Source organism: Musca autumnalis, unplaced genomic scaffold (assembly GCF_047663935.1).
Source record: "Musca autumnalis isolate F117 unplaced genomic scaffold, ASM4766393v1 scaffold_1, whole genome shotgun sequence".
Classification (NCBI taxonomy): Eukaryota; Metazoa; Arthropoda; class Insecta; order Diptera; family Muscidae; genus Musca; species Musca autumnalis.
The window spans coordinates 13,678,436-13,693,373 of record NW_027411644.1 but is presented as its reverse complement, the minus strand read 5'-3'; the positions used below and the strand labels follow the sequence as shown (position 1 = coordinate 13,693,373).

Genomic DNA, 14,938 nt, shown 5'->3' with positions numbered 1-14,938 from the left:
TTTTTTAATTTTGTGTTTTCAATTACAACAACTTTTTTGACAGCTGACAGTACATCAGCTGGGCTGTCGCGGGTACCTGTATGATTGTGCCATGTTTAGAACTGAAAACTTTAAAAGGTAATATAGGTGTATTCATGGTAGAATCATTACAAGGTAGGGCATAGCAAACAGCTGATTACAATTTTTATACCCTCCACCATAGGATGGGGGTATATTAAGTTTGTCACTACGTTTGTAACTACTCGAAATAATAATTGTAGACCCCACAAACTATATATATTCTTGATCAGCGTGCAATTCTACATCGATATAGCCATGTCCGTCCGTCTGTCTGTCCGTCTGTGGAAATCACTCTAGCGTCCGAACGGATTGACGTAGGTGGATGAAATTTGGGGAAAATCTATTATTTGTACGTAGGACTTTTGGTATTGAAAGTGGGCTATGTAGGTCCACGCTTTCGTATAGCCCCCATACAAAATGACGCGTGACGCGTCGTCGTTTTAAGGAATTTTTAAGATATTTGTCCCATTTTACCACCGAATTGGTTGTAATTTGGTATTTTGTGTCTCCAGAGGCCAAAAAACATTTCTACCAAAGTTGGTTTATATAGGTCCACGTTTTGGTATAGCCCCCATATAATGCCGCATATAAAGTACGCGTCATTTTAATATATTTTGAATGTATTCGTCCCATTTGACAACAGAATCGGTTGTAATCTTGTTTTTGTGTTTCCAGAGGCTAAGAAACATTTCTACCATAAAATGTTTATATAGGTCCACGTTTTGATATAGCCCCCCATAGGACGATATCTCCCGATTTTCGGTATTTTGAAGGTTTTGGCCTCATTATCACACCGATATGGCTGAAATTTGGTATTTAGTCTTCGTTGGGGATATACAACTTACCCCCCAGAAATTTGTAGGTATAGGTCCGCGCCATCATATAGGCCCCATAGAACGGTAACTTCCGATTTTCGGTATTTTGAAGGTCGTGGGCACATTAATCCACCGAAATGGGTGAAATTTGTGGTGGAGGGTATAAAAAGTTCGGCCCGACCGAACTTAACGCTTTTTCCACTTGTTTTCTATTGGTTTGCTTATTCTTTTAAATCAGTATACACAAATTGTGTATGTATGTGTATGATTTTGAAAAATATGACAAAATATTTTATACATATTAAAGTTCAGTCGAAATGAAAATTGTTATTACAACATTTATTATTTATATTTATTACAACATTGTGATGAAACAAACTTATGAACATATACAGAAGCTGACTCTGTAAAGAAAACTTAGCATCCCATTCATTTTTCGCGTTTTTAGTTAATGATCCAAAATATCAAATAAACAGTACAACCTGTTGCATATTCAGTTATGATAATTCTGACAGAATAAGCAAATACACCCAGGCCTTGTTTTTCACAATTTGTTCGAACCTGACCTACCTTCCAAATTATTGTACCATGGGTGTATTCATGATACAATAAGAATTCAATGCAATTGACACATTAGCTCTGTTCCTTTACGTTCAAGAATATTCAAGTTTTACCACTTTTTACTCGAAAAGCGTTCCTTTACTTCAGACGCAATACAATTCTTATGGGAGCAGTTTTCAACATTTACTACTTTTGCCGGTTTTACCATTTTCAGAAGTAAAGGAACAGACCAATTATGTTACCACCAGCTGGGCTGAAAATGCTACCTTCTTATTGCATCATGGGTGTATTCTTACATGACAATCCATTGGTTTTTGATTGAGAAAATACTTTTACTGCATTCCATGGTACAAATACACAGGTAGCCGCATCGGCAATTAATGGCAACATAAGATGTCAAAATTTGACATCAATTCAATGCAATTGACACATTTGGTCTGTTCCTTTACTTCTGAAAATGGTAAAACCGGCAAAAGTAGTAAAAGTTTAAAATCGCTCCCATATGAATTGTATTGTATCTGAAGTAAAGGAACGCTTTTCGAGTAAAAAGTGGTAAAACTTGATGATTCTTGAACGTAAAGGAACAGAGCTATTATGTTACCATCAGCTGGCATGATAATGCTACCTGTATTATTGTACCATGCTGCATTCTTAACAAATCCCTGAAGTTATATAAATAGCGGTATTCACTCATGTTGGTAAAGTGGCATTGTAGATCTTGTACATCTTGTAAATATTGTAGGTCTACAAGTGTTTACAATACCACAACAACAAAATACATGAAAGTGTAATTTACCACAGGGTTGTTAATTTACTCGACCTAAAAGTATTGTAAACATTCCATTGTACTTTTACAAGGGTTAGAACAGCTGATTGCTGTGTCGTCACTTTGTTGTGAGTTTTATTTATGTCGGAGTTTTGTTTTTTTGGCAGAAAAATGGGAAAAATAAAAAGAATAAAAGAATGGAGGCCAAGAAAAAAACAATTTTTATGAAAAAAGTGAAATAAAACTGGATCTAAAAGATAGACTTATGACGTCGTTAAGATACTTTGATTTGTTTACGATATTCACAAAAAAGACATTCACACTTCGTTGTAAAAAACCCTGGTACATATAGTACATTAACAAGTGTTGTAAATCTACCACAATGAGTGAATACCGCTAATGCAAAATTTTTCATTAAATTTTTATCGCATATTTAAATTTTTTAGCAAAAGTCGAAAGTTACAAATGCATGGCACAAATGAAGCCTTTTAAGCATGGAATGCCAGGTAACAGACAATACTACAACCAAATGCCGTAAAAATATGCGAAAATACCCGAGTTTTACGTAAATTTTTGCAACCATTTTTGGTGGCGTTTAAACGGCAAGTGGCTTTAAGTGGGTTAATTGGATCATGTCGGTATGCCTATTAACCCAAAAGTTTGCACAAATTTGGAAATACTTTTACAAAATGCTGTTTGATAACAAACTTGTTCAATAAAAAGGAATGAGAAGTTGTTGTAAGTACTTGCAAGAACTTGCAAATACTTTTTACTTGCGAAGTTATCGAGCATAAAAGCATTAAATCCATTTATAGGTACTAGGTTTTATATTTTGTTTATATTATAGGGTTTTGCAGGGTTAATTTTTTTTATGAGGATTTATTTGACGTAAAGGCAGTGGAAATGATATTTGAAACCCAGTGGGTTTGTTAAATCCGGTAATACATAAACGTACTACTTATATATAAACGACCTATATGGTCGTTTTTTGCTTTGTACTGGATAATTAGGGATGCCAAAAGTTGGCGCTTATCCCGCTACTTGTAGTGATTTGACGTACAAAAACGACTGTTTAAGGGGGGAACCAACTGTTCCGAGGTAACAATCACTAAAGACCTATGGTTATCTATGGTCTGTAGCGATATAGGATTGTCCATCTCTAACTTACACCGAAATCAAAGTACATATCGCTCATTTACTCAAAGAGTGGCATAACTCAAAAAAATCATTTTCTGAGTTAGCAATATCTATTTTTTCTAAGACTTCCACCTTATCTTGTGTCCAATTTTCATGCCGATATCTCAAAAACTCATCGAGTTCATTTACTACGGGTTTGGCATAATTCTACAAACAAGTTTTTTTGAGTTTATGAAGCACTAAAACACTTCAAATCATGCTTGATCTTACACAGAAATTTACAACTGATATCTGGCTAGCTGTTTACAAATTATGGCCCAAGTAGCTATTTTATTTTTTATGTAGTAATCTTTTGAAGTTGGAAGGTCAAATTTCAATCGCCAACTTAAAACGCATTTTCTCGAAACTAGATTTTTTGAGATGTGTCAATCTTTGAGTAAATGAGCGATATATGAATATACTCTGTATTTTTTATCAGTTCCACAACCTATAAAATTGTCTGTTCCAGCACTGCAAGAATCTACTAATTTCTACTACTTTTTATCGTAGTAAGTAAAAAATTTTAGATTCTTGCATGGAACAGAGCATATACCTACACAAAAGATTGGTCTATATGTCCCAATTTACATTAGGCGAGTTTACTTGCGGCAATTGTCAGTTTGTAGGTGAGAGAGGGTGCTGAGAGGCAAAGGGTTACCATATGCCTCACCTCTCTCTCCTACAAAATGACAATTGCCGCAAGTAAACTCGCCCAATGTAAATTGGGACTATTTACATTAGGCAATTTTCCTTGCGGCAATTGTCAGTTTGATGGAGGGAGGGGTGAGGCATTTGCTAACCTTCTCTCACCTACAAACTGACTATTAACGCAAGGGAAATCGCCTAATGTAAATATAGACCAATCTTTTGTGTCGGTATATGCTCTGTTCCATGCAAGAATCTACAAATTTTACTACGATAATTACACTGTGCTACAGTGAAAATTTGCAGGGGTTCTGATGCATAAATTCGGTATTGTGGGAACCCATGGAAGACGAAAATACCTTTGGTTTCTTTGGGTCACTTCGTTTTTTGATTTTATAACAGCAAATGTAGTGAAAAACGGCGTTTCTTGGATTTTCAATTTAAAACGGACATAACTTCTTTTTTCCACAACGGACTTTTACAGCTTATTTTTGATTCAAAAAGGTGAAAATCGTGTCTTTCGAACAAGCGATAATGCTTTTCCTATTGCTCTAGGCTGCGTAGAAGACACCAAACGGCCCCGTTTTTCACTACATTTGCTGTTATAAAATCAAAAAACGAAGTGACCCAAAGAAACCAAAGGTATTTTCGTCTTCCATGGACTCCCACAAAACTGAATATATGCATCAGAACCCCTGCAAAAAAATGTTGTCAACTTTTGTAGCAGTGTTATTTTTCTTTTATGTTTTCAAAAAAAAAAGTAGACTCTGCAGTTCTGGAAATGACAAATAATATTTAATGTCGGCTTATTTCCCTTCCATTGCAATTGGCAATCGAGCTGATTATCAATATGTCATATTAAAGAGATTTTGGAACATGTAATCCGATCTTTCAGCCCAAGTATAATCAAGCTAGAAGGCTTCCTCCTGAATAATTACGGTCCATAACTCTGAAAGTGTACACTTCCAGGATATCGTTGTAAACTGGAAAAAGGGTTAACAACTGCCAATACGTCTCTGCACCCACTTTCAGATTAGTATCAAATATACCTTTTTGCACATTCCAAAGACAAATTAATAACATTTTGGAAACATCATATTTAGAAATTGAATGAATTTTATTCAATGTTTTCATTATGTTTACCTTTAAGAAATTTGAATTCAATACCAAAACATTACATTACACATTAATTTTAAGAAATAGTTTTACTGATCCTGTGTTTCAGCTGGACGCTCACCGCTTTCTGTTGATTCTGGATCATCTTCTAGAGTAACAACACTTGTTCCCATCTTCTTAGCCATATCCAAATAATGAAGAGTCTCGGCATCATCAAGTATTTTGAATGGTTGGTTGCGGCCAACAATTGCCACTGATATATTAAGCAATGAACTGTTTTCCTTGCCAGAATCTTCATTGGGCAAAGAACCACGTATAGCTTGAATGCCATGACAGATGAGTTCATCCTTTGAACAGTCAGCAAAACTGTTGATGTGACGCTCCAAATAGGTACGAGCACTCTGTGAACGAGAGCCAATGGACATGGCTTTGCAATTGAAGAAATTTGCCGATGGTACGACTTGATAAATGTGAGGGCCCATTTCATCATAGCCAGCTACAAGCAGACCCACGCCATATGGACGGCGATCGTAACGTTGTGTGCAAGTTTGCATTTTGTTTCCAAGATATGAAATCAATCTGGATATGGGGTATGTCGTATCATAGGAGTATTTGTAATTGAGACACTCTGTGCGCAAATGACGACTCAAGACGCGAGCATCGGCAGTAATTCCCGATATAGAAATGCCCATATGTTCATCAATTGGTATGATCTTCCTTTGGCATGATGAAAGTTCGGAAGCGGCCCGACTTAATGCCACCAATACAGCGTATTCCTTATTCTTAAGACCAACAGTAGCCGAACCAAGTTTTACAGCTTCCATTGCATACTCCACCTGATGAAGACGTCCCTGGGGACTCCAAACGGTAACATCGCTATCGTATTGATTCCTAAACATTGTTGATTGTTTGTTCCGGGTCTAATGTACAAACTTATAAACTTTATAAAATAATGAATTTGCCGATTTTGTCTGATGCGGAATGACAAACAAAATTTTTGCAAGTCAGTCTATTGTGAATTGTTCGAAATAGGGTTGTGTAGTTCAGTCGGACACACAAAACAGCAACTGAGCTAGTTCAAATTTGTTCCTTTTAGTTCAAACATGATGAAATGCATAATGTCATGTTCATACCAGCATTTGAATCACGTCGTTCGTTCTCATAATTACGTACACGAATTAACCCGTTCATTCGACATGGTACACAATTCATAGCAACCTGATTAATATTTTATTGTTTTTGTTTACTGATTTTAAAGAAAGTTTCAGCCAAAAGACAAGTAAAATTAATTGATATGAACTGAAAAAATATTTGTCCTTCTTATAGATATCTATTCAATATTAAATTATATTATTTTCATTCATGTTTTCTATTTTTTCTCAAAATGTTGGTGTTTTGAGTATATTTTCAAATTTTCTATTTTAAAAATTAACGAGAGAGAGACCTGCCAAAATAACTTTTTGGTATACAGATTTTCCGGCAGGCATTTGATTTCTGTTTCTAAATTTGTACGCGAATTTGAAACGATGGAAAAGAAATGTAACTGCAATGAAAGAGAAGACAAAATTTGCTATGATTTGAATGTATACTAGTCGTTAAACCGTTTACTTTTCATTCATATTTTGCAGATTTTCCAAAAATGTTTGGATTTTTAATACATTTTTAATTTTTCCTGTCATAACATGGCACAATTACCCAGGTAGTGGCATCGTAAAATTTTGAATATGTTAGTCAAAACTTTCTTTGTGTTGTTGGGGAAATTACAACAAAAATAATTTTTTTATAAGGGGATTTGACTTTTCATATTCTATCAGCTGGTGTGATACCACTACCTGGTAGTTCTGCCATGTGTCATAATTAATTTATTTCGATAAATTCTCTCATTTGTTAGAGATGGGACACATTTTATCGTCGTTCCGAGAGTAATTTAAATTGAACAATGTTGTTCGTTCTCAAATTTTTGTATGGGAAATGAAGTAATTATATCCTAATTTGGGTTCGAACAACGAATATAGAGCGAATTAGCCTTAGTATGAACAAGGCATTAGGTGTAACCAGATAAGTGGTCTGGTCCATGGTGGAATAAGAAGGTGTTACATTGCCATTTACCATACCAAACGTCAAATTTGATCACAATAATGCATTACTGTGAATTGTTTGTTTACATTTTGTATGAGATTTTATTCACAATAATGCATTTTGACAACTAGTCTGAAAATCAGCTGTTTTTGGCGCTGTACCTTATTATTGTGCCATGGTCTGGTCTGAACTGCGAGAATATACTTATTTCTACTAGTTTTTCGATAACATAAAGGAAAATTTGTTATCGAAGTAAAAATATGTAGAAACCTGCAGGTCCTGGAACAAGCATAAGGTCGCCACCTAAAACGGCGTGGTTCCAATCTGTCAAATGTTTGTGTTATTGTGAATAAATTGTATTAAGACGTAAACAAACACTTTGACAGCTTGACGAATGTTCGGTCAAAATTGAGTTGTTGTTGTGATAGTTGCGTGAATTGTAGTGGGCACAGTCTGGACCTGGACGTGAACGCTTTTCGAGTAAAAAGCGGTAAAACTTGAAGATTCTTGAACGTAAAGGAACAGAGCTCATATGGGAGCAGTTTACTACTTTGCCGGTTTTACCATTTTTAAAAGTAAAGGAACAGACGACGTATTAATTAAATATGGTCTGTTCATTTACTTTTGAAAATAGTAGTGGTCCTTTACGAGCCTGAGGTTACCAGTGTTTACATCTTTTTATCCGCAAAGTGTTCCCTTACTTTTAAAAGCATACAATTTATATGAGAGCAGTTCACCACTTTTACCATTTTTTGTCACTGTTACCATTTTTAAAAGTAAAGGAATAGACCAAATGCTAAGGGCATAGGTACATAAAGGCCTGCGTACATAAGCTGCCTTACCTGATTGCCTTGCTTTCCTGCTTCATTTCTGACATAATAAAAATAAAAGAATAAAGAAGGCCGAGGAAATTTCGAACTGGGTTGCCCTTTTCTTTTTTATTCTTTTATCAGAAGCATGGTACAAATACAAGAATCTTCAAGTTTTACCACTTTTTACTTGAAAAGCGTTCCTTTACTTCAGACACCATATAATTCATATGGGAGCAGTCTACAACTTTTGCTACTTTTGCCGGTTTTACCACTTTCAAAAGTAAAGGAACAGACCAAAGGTAAGCAGGCAAGGCAGCCTTAAGGCCTGCGTACATAAGCTGCCTTGCCTGCTTACCTTGCTTACTTCTAATAAAAGAATAAAAAAGAAAAGGGTAACCCAGTTCGAAATTGCCTCGGCCTTCTTTATTCTTTTATTTTTATTATGTCAAAAATAAAGCAGGAAAGCAAGGCAACCAGGCAAGGCAGCTTATGTACGCAGGCCTTGATTGTCTTGCTTTCCTATTTCATTTCTGACATAATAAAAATAAAAGAATAAAGGAGGCCGAGCAAATTCGAACTGGGTTGCCCATTTCTTTTTATACCCTACACCACTATGTGGTAAGGGGTATTATGTGTTAGTGCATTTGTATGTAACATACAAAAGGAAGCGAGATAGACCCATAGTTCCTTCTAGGGATATACATAGAATCACTTTCTGAGTCGATTTATGCATGTCCGTCCGTCCGTCCGTTCGCAACATACAGGTCGCATTTGTTGACCGATTTCGCTGAAAATTGGGGAATACCATTTTTTTAGCCGTCGGAAGATCAAGTTCGAAGATGGGATATATCGGTCCACGTTTTGGTATAGCCCCCACATAACGGTACCCCCCGATTTACGGTATTTTGACGTTTTCAGCCACATTTTCAGACCGATTTGGCTATAATTTGACATTTAGGGTTCTTAAGTATCAATAAACATATATAACAAAACTTGTGGACATAGGTCCACGTTTCGGTATAGCCCCCATATAACGGTACCCCCCGATTTACGGTATTTTGACAGTTTTAGCTACATTTTCAGACCGATTTAGCTATATTTTGACACTTAGGGTTCTTAAGTGTCAATAAACTTATATAACCAAACTTGTGGACATAGGTCCACGTTTTGGTATAGCCCCCATATAACAGTACCCCCGATTTGCGGTGTTTTGACGTTTGTAGCTACATTTTCAGACCGATGTAAAGTTCTTAAATGTCAATAAACTTATATGACAAAACTTGTGGACATAGGTCCACGTTTTGGTATAGCCCCCATATAACGGTTCATTTAAGTTCATATTTTCGTATAGCCCAGATACCTCCGAACTAGCTGTTAATGACATTTGAAGTTCCCACGTTATGTACCGATTTTCGATATTTTGAAGATTCTAGCTAATTTTTTTAACCGAATTAGGAGTTATTTGACATTAAAGGCTCCCATCAAAAACTGTCAACATAGGTCCATGTTTTATTATAACTTCTATATAACAGTACCTCCCAATTTCTAGCCCACCAAAAATTGTCAACATACATAGTTAGATATAGGCACCATAAAAAAGGGCCTCCCGAATGAAGCATAAATGTACATAAATATTATCTGACATTTTAACGTACCCACTTAAAGTTGGGGACAGGAATGAAAAGTAATTATTCCATTTTAGTTCAGAATATTTTATGGTGGAGGGTATGAAAAGTTCGGCCCGGCCGAACTTAATGCTTTTTTACTTGTTTATTCTTGTATCAGAAGCAAGCAAGGCAACCAGGCGAGGCAGCTTATGTACGTATTCCTTAATTGCCTCCATTGTTCCAGAACCTGCAAGAGGCTACTATTTTTTACTACGAAACATTTTTTCCTTTATGTTATCGGAAAAATAGTAAAAATTAGTAGATTGTATGAAAACGTTGACGTGTTGAGAGATCTTTATCAATTCCATTGAAAAGAGCGCTCTTCTAAGTGAACTAAATTTCCCACCATCAATAAGAACTTTCATTGTGAATATTCACAATAGTTCTAGCCACATGTGACAGTTGGACTTGTAAACAAAAAGAACCGCATTTGACACACAAAACTTGTTCTAGAGCTTGGATACAGTCCAATGTCTTTAAACGTTTCCATATTGCCTGATATTGGACCTGTAGAAAACTTACCACAGTATTGCAGTTATCACAGATTTCTACTGATTGAGGAGCTAGTGTTGATAAATGACTATTCTTTGCTACATTATGGTAAATGTCGGTTGATTGGAAAAGTCTTGTCTTCTGGAACAAGTGATATCTTTTTGGAAAGCGTTAAAATTCCCAATATTCCTGAGTGAGTAATGGTGATATGATGATAAGTATGAAGTTGTTTTTATAATAATTTGTTTATTATTTCATGCAGGGAATACGCTCTCCCTGAAGGTACGATAAAAATACAACTAATTCCAGCAGCTACATCACCATACGCATCTACGACTTTGGAAGATGGCAAGTACTACGAAGTTCTAGGTGAAGTCATACTACTTTCCAATTCCAAAAGTCCTGAAAGAGAGTTGCTTACATCTAGGGGATTGGTAGAACGAATGCAATCACCTTTAAAACCGGAGGACCAAGAACAATTACTGCAATATTTTAAAAATAACTATAAGCCTGCAGTTAGTGTTTGGTTCGCTTTCCAAATTAATGACGCTGGCGAATTAATATCTCGTAATTTAGAAGTGCGTATGCTGGAATCAATCAATATTCTGTGACGAACGTACAGACACCCATCCAAAAAAGGAAGGAAAGACAATGACACAACTCTTTGTTGAATCGAAATCAAAAGTACCTCAATTTTTTGGCTTTTCTCAAATTTTTAGTGAAAAAGACGATCATAATTTGTTAATAAATTCTATACAAGAGGACTTTGATAAGTGGCAACAAGATAATTGGTTGAAATACTGGACCAAAGAAGGAGAACACATTGTCTTGGAAACATGGAATGAAAAGTATAAGGATTATATAAAGGAAGGAGAAGAAAATACTGATAAAATAGAACTGCAATTAGAAGAAGAAAACAAGGACCGCGACGTTCTAGTATCCTCTAATAGTCAGATAGCACAAGAAGAATATTCACAAAGCTGGAATGAGCTATGGGAACAGCATAGAGAAAAAATTTATTTTGAACAGTATTTACTCTATACCACAATACTTTATAACTATTTTATGGAATTAAAAAATTCCTTGGAACAGATAATACCTATAGAAGAGGCAATTGAAGAGGAAGAGGAGGAAGACGACAATAGCACTTACTCAACGAATGAGTATAACAATTTACCGGAGGAATTGGAACAGTTAAAACTTCTGGGCTTACCAACAGCATTTGGTGGAAGAGCCCAAAATTCATCAAAAAAATCCAAAAAACTACACAAGACTTTACATTTCAGTGATTTCTTTTCCGAATCAGATTTAGAGAATACATCCAGTGAATCGGAAATGGAGGAACTTTCAACAAGTAAATTGCCACCTCTCCAAGAAGAAGAGGTGGACAATGAGACATCTACGCTACATTCTACTGAAAACAATGCCATTAGGAAGGCAGCACAAAAAACCCAAAAGAAAAAGAAAAACCGCAAATTGAAAAATGTTCCTGCATTCCTTATAGAAGAGAAAGGAATGCTCAAGTATTGGCGCAAACGTTTTAGTTTATTTTCTCGATTTGATGAAGGCATTCGACTTGATCGTGAAAGTTGGTTCTCTGTGACACCGGAAAAGGTGGCTAAACATTTGGCTGAACGACTTAAAACCAGTGTCCTGGTAGATGGTTTCTGTGGCAGTGGCGGAAATGCCATACAGTTTGCTTTAACATGTGAAAGAGTAATAGCCATTGATATTGATCCTCTGAAATTGGAAATGGCAAAACACAACGCCAAAATCTACAATGTATCGCATAAAATTGAATTTATTTGTGGAGACTTTCTACAATTGGCTGCGACGGGTAAGTTAAAATCGGACATTGTCTTTCTTAGTCCTCCATGGGGTGGTCCCAAATATAAAAACAAAAAAGACTATGATATTGAGAAGTATTTGCTACCAGTCAAAGCCTCTGAATTGGTTGAAGCTGCCCGTCATATTTCAACTAATGTGGCATTGTTTTTACCTCGCAATTCCAACATGAAACAAATTATAAAGCTGGCCGGCATTGGTAAACGTTGCGAAATTGAGCATAGCTACTTAGATTCACGTCTAGTGGCTATTACGGCTCTATATGGCGAAGATATACTAACAAAAGTGTCTTCTGAACCATAGTTTATATTACACAAATATAGTTTTTTAAACTTTTGACCAAATAAAATATCGTTATTTTTATATAAATCTAAGTATTGAACCAGTGATTTCCAATAAAATACAAATGTGTCTTTCTTTAAATTAATTTATTTAAATCTATATTCATATCTATACAAACAAAGAACGCGCAACTTTATATCGGGAGTAGTTTAACTGGTATTTTCTGTTTTCATTTATTTTCCAAAATCCAATTGACAGCCTCTGAAAAGTTTTCTACCAAAACTGTTGGTGGCGGTTCGGCAACTACATCAGGCAAATATTTTCCTGTTTTTACTTGAATACCTTTAAGGCCCACTTTCATGGAACCTACAATATCGTCTTTTGTGTCCTGGAAGAAAAAGCTTTTAGAACTTTGTTGGCCCACATTGTCTTCTAGCATACATCACCAATCATAACGCAATCTTCTATGGCAATATCTGTTCCAGCGATGGCGCTCTTAAAGAAATATTCATTTGGTTTCCCAATCAGGATGGATTTGGTACCACTAGAATATTCAAGGCCTTTAACAAAGCAACCAGGGCCTAAGGCTAGACCATCTTTTCGTTTGTAATATTTACCCTCATGTATGGCTATTAATTTGTGGTTCTTATTGGCCAGCAATATGCTAAAATTAATTCGGGGAAATAGTAAAAATGTTATACTATTGTATCTTCAGTTACTCACTTAAAAGCTTTATTCAGATTTTCATAATGAAATTCATCAGGAGCCAATCCAACTACCACCGAATCGAATGGTTTATCACTGTCATTTGGTGGAAAATCTGTACGAGCATCTTTGCTAACCAAGTAGAAAGGATTCAGTTGTTCCTTTTTCACATAATCCACAGCGGCACTCAATGAACTGTGTATTTCTTCTTTCTCCAATTGAAAACCAATGTCCAACAAACGTTGCAGTAACGTTTGTCGCGATTCTTTTGTTGTGTTTGTAACAAATTTTATAAGAATTCCAGACTCTCGTAATCTAAAAGGCCAAAGATTTAGTTAAAATTTCATTTAATGTCGATATGTTTGTCGTCATTGAGTAACCTTTTAAGCGCATTGACAGCATCCGGTGTTGGCTGATCTTCGACATGCAAAGTTCCACTTAAATCAATTAAAGCTGCTTTAATTGGCATACCGGCTACTGATGAGTACTTTTTGCTCCAGATATTTTTAAAACGACTGTAAATTATGTTCTTTTTGGGGTTCACAAAGAGCTTCCCCACACGGTATTTGATAAACATTATTGTGAATGTTTTTGTGGATTATTGTGAATATCAATTGAATTAACCCTTATATGCCATTTAGATATGACACCATTAGCCGGATTTAGCGCATTATCAGGTTTTATTTGCTAAATCCAGCCAAAATCTACCAGATTTCCCATACAAAAATAAATCCGGCTTAAGACGGGTTTACACGCGCACGCCCGATTTTTTTGAAATTTTTACCACAGGCATGCCTCGTTGCCCTGATCACAAAAATATATATATCGTCTAGATGTAGTCCATACTTCCCGAGATATAGGCCTTTAAAGTTCCAAAAATATGTAGCCGAAGGCCGGCTAATTAGAGAAAAATTAATAATATAGAATAAAGTTTTGTTTCCATTCCCTAGGTTTGCACTTGTCCATAGGTGAAAGTCATAAAACCCCGGCCGAAGGCCGGCTATTTAGAAAAATATTTAATTTAAAAGAAAATTTTGTGCCCGTTCCCGAGACTTGTACCTGTCCATAGCAGAAAGTCTTAAATCCCCGGCCGAAGGCCGGCTAATTAGAGAAACATTTATAATTTAAAATAAATAAATGTTCCGGTTCCCTAGATTTGCTACTGTCCATAGGAGAAAGTCTTAAATCCCCGGCCGAAGGCCGGCTATTGCAAAAGAAAATTATAATTTAAAAGAAAATTTGGAACTTTAATGGCCTATATCTCGGGAAGTATGGACTACATCTAGACGATATATATATTTTTGTGATCAGGGCAACGAGACCTACCTGTGGTAAAAATGTCAAAAAAATCGGGTGTGCGCACCTATTCCCGTCTTGTTCCATAAATCCTCCTATTGAGTGGATTTGTTTTAAATCTGGCATAAATCCTCGTATACAACTCTGTTTTTTGCAACATGTTGCTAGAAAATACAAAAAGTTGCAAGCTGGCACAAGAAACAAGGTAGATGCATCGGTGAATTGCTACACTAAAAATAATTTAAAATGTAAAAATTTGTAAACAAGGCGGAAAAATTAAATTTGTTTTGATGTACAAAGTTGATTTTAATCAACCAAGACTAATATTTATGATGTATAAACAATAAAATAATTCGTTTATTTATTTTAGATGGGCAAACTGCGATAAAATAATTATTTATTTGCTCTTTAGTTAGCATTAGTAGCATAATGTGCTAACATTTTCAGTATTAAACAATAAATTTGTAATTTGGCGTATGTTTTTTGAGACGAATTCATTTTACAAAATATGCTTTTGACGTTTCAAATTCGATCAGATGGGCTGATGCATCTACCTTGGTAATTGTGCTATGAACAAAAATCAGCTGACTGCCATTTAAATCCTCCAAAATGTATATCTAA

General features: G+C 35.6%; 4 protein-coding genes across 4 annotated transcripts; 2 read left to right on the top strand and 2 right to left on the bottom strand.

Moving 5' to 3' along the window:
* Positions 1 to 5,121: 5,121 nt before the first annotated feature.
* Positions 5,122 to 6,172, bottom strand: LOC141393859 (proteasome subunit alpha type-1-like). The gene has a single exon (XM_073967436.1). It carries the CDS (start codon positions 6,036 to 6,038, stop codon positions 5,229 to 5,231), a length of 810 nt encoding a protein of 269 aa, XP_073823537.1. The 5' UTR covers positions 6,039 to 6,172; the 3' UTR covers positions 5,122 to 5,228.
* A 3,916-nt stretch (positions 6,173 to 10,088) lies between these two features.
* Positions 10,089 to 12,457, top strand: moi (modigliani). Its single transcript, XM_073967477.1, has 2 exons — positions 10,089 to 10,382; positions 10,452 to 12,457. Exons 1-2 carry the CDS (start codon positions 10,168 to 10,170, stop codon positions 10,798 to 10,800), a joined length of 564 nt encoding a protein of 187 aa, XP_073823578.1. The 5' UTR covers positions 10,089 to 10,167; the 3' UTR covers positions 10,801 to 12,457.
* Tgs1 (Trimethylguanosine synthase 1) lies at positions 10,841 to 12,457 on the top strand. Its single transcript, XM_073967450.1, has one exon. It carries the CDS (start codon positions 10,841 to 10,843, stop codon positions 12,335 to 12,337), a length of 1,497 nt encoding a protein of 498 aa, XP_073823551.1. The 3' UTR covers positions 12,338 to 12,457.
* Positions 12,446 to 13,601, bottom strand: LOC141393867 (haloacid dehalogenase-like hydrolase domain-containing protein 2). Its single transcript, XM_073967464.1, has 4 exons — positions 13,402 to 13,601; positions 13,040 to 13,336; positions 12,758 to 12,980; positions 12,446 to 12,704 (listed from the first exon to the last, which is right to left on the bottom strand). The coding sequence occupies exons 1-4, from the start codon at positions 13,596 to 13,598 to the stop codon at positions 12,546 to 12,548; spliced, it is 876 nt and encodes a 291-aa protein (XP_073823565.1). The 5' UTR covers positions 13,599 to 13,601; the 3' UTR covers positions 12,446 to 12,545.
* Between the last annotated feature and the right edge of the window lie 1,337 nt (positions 13,602 to 14,938).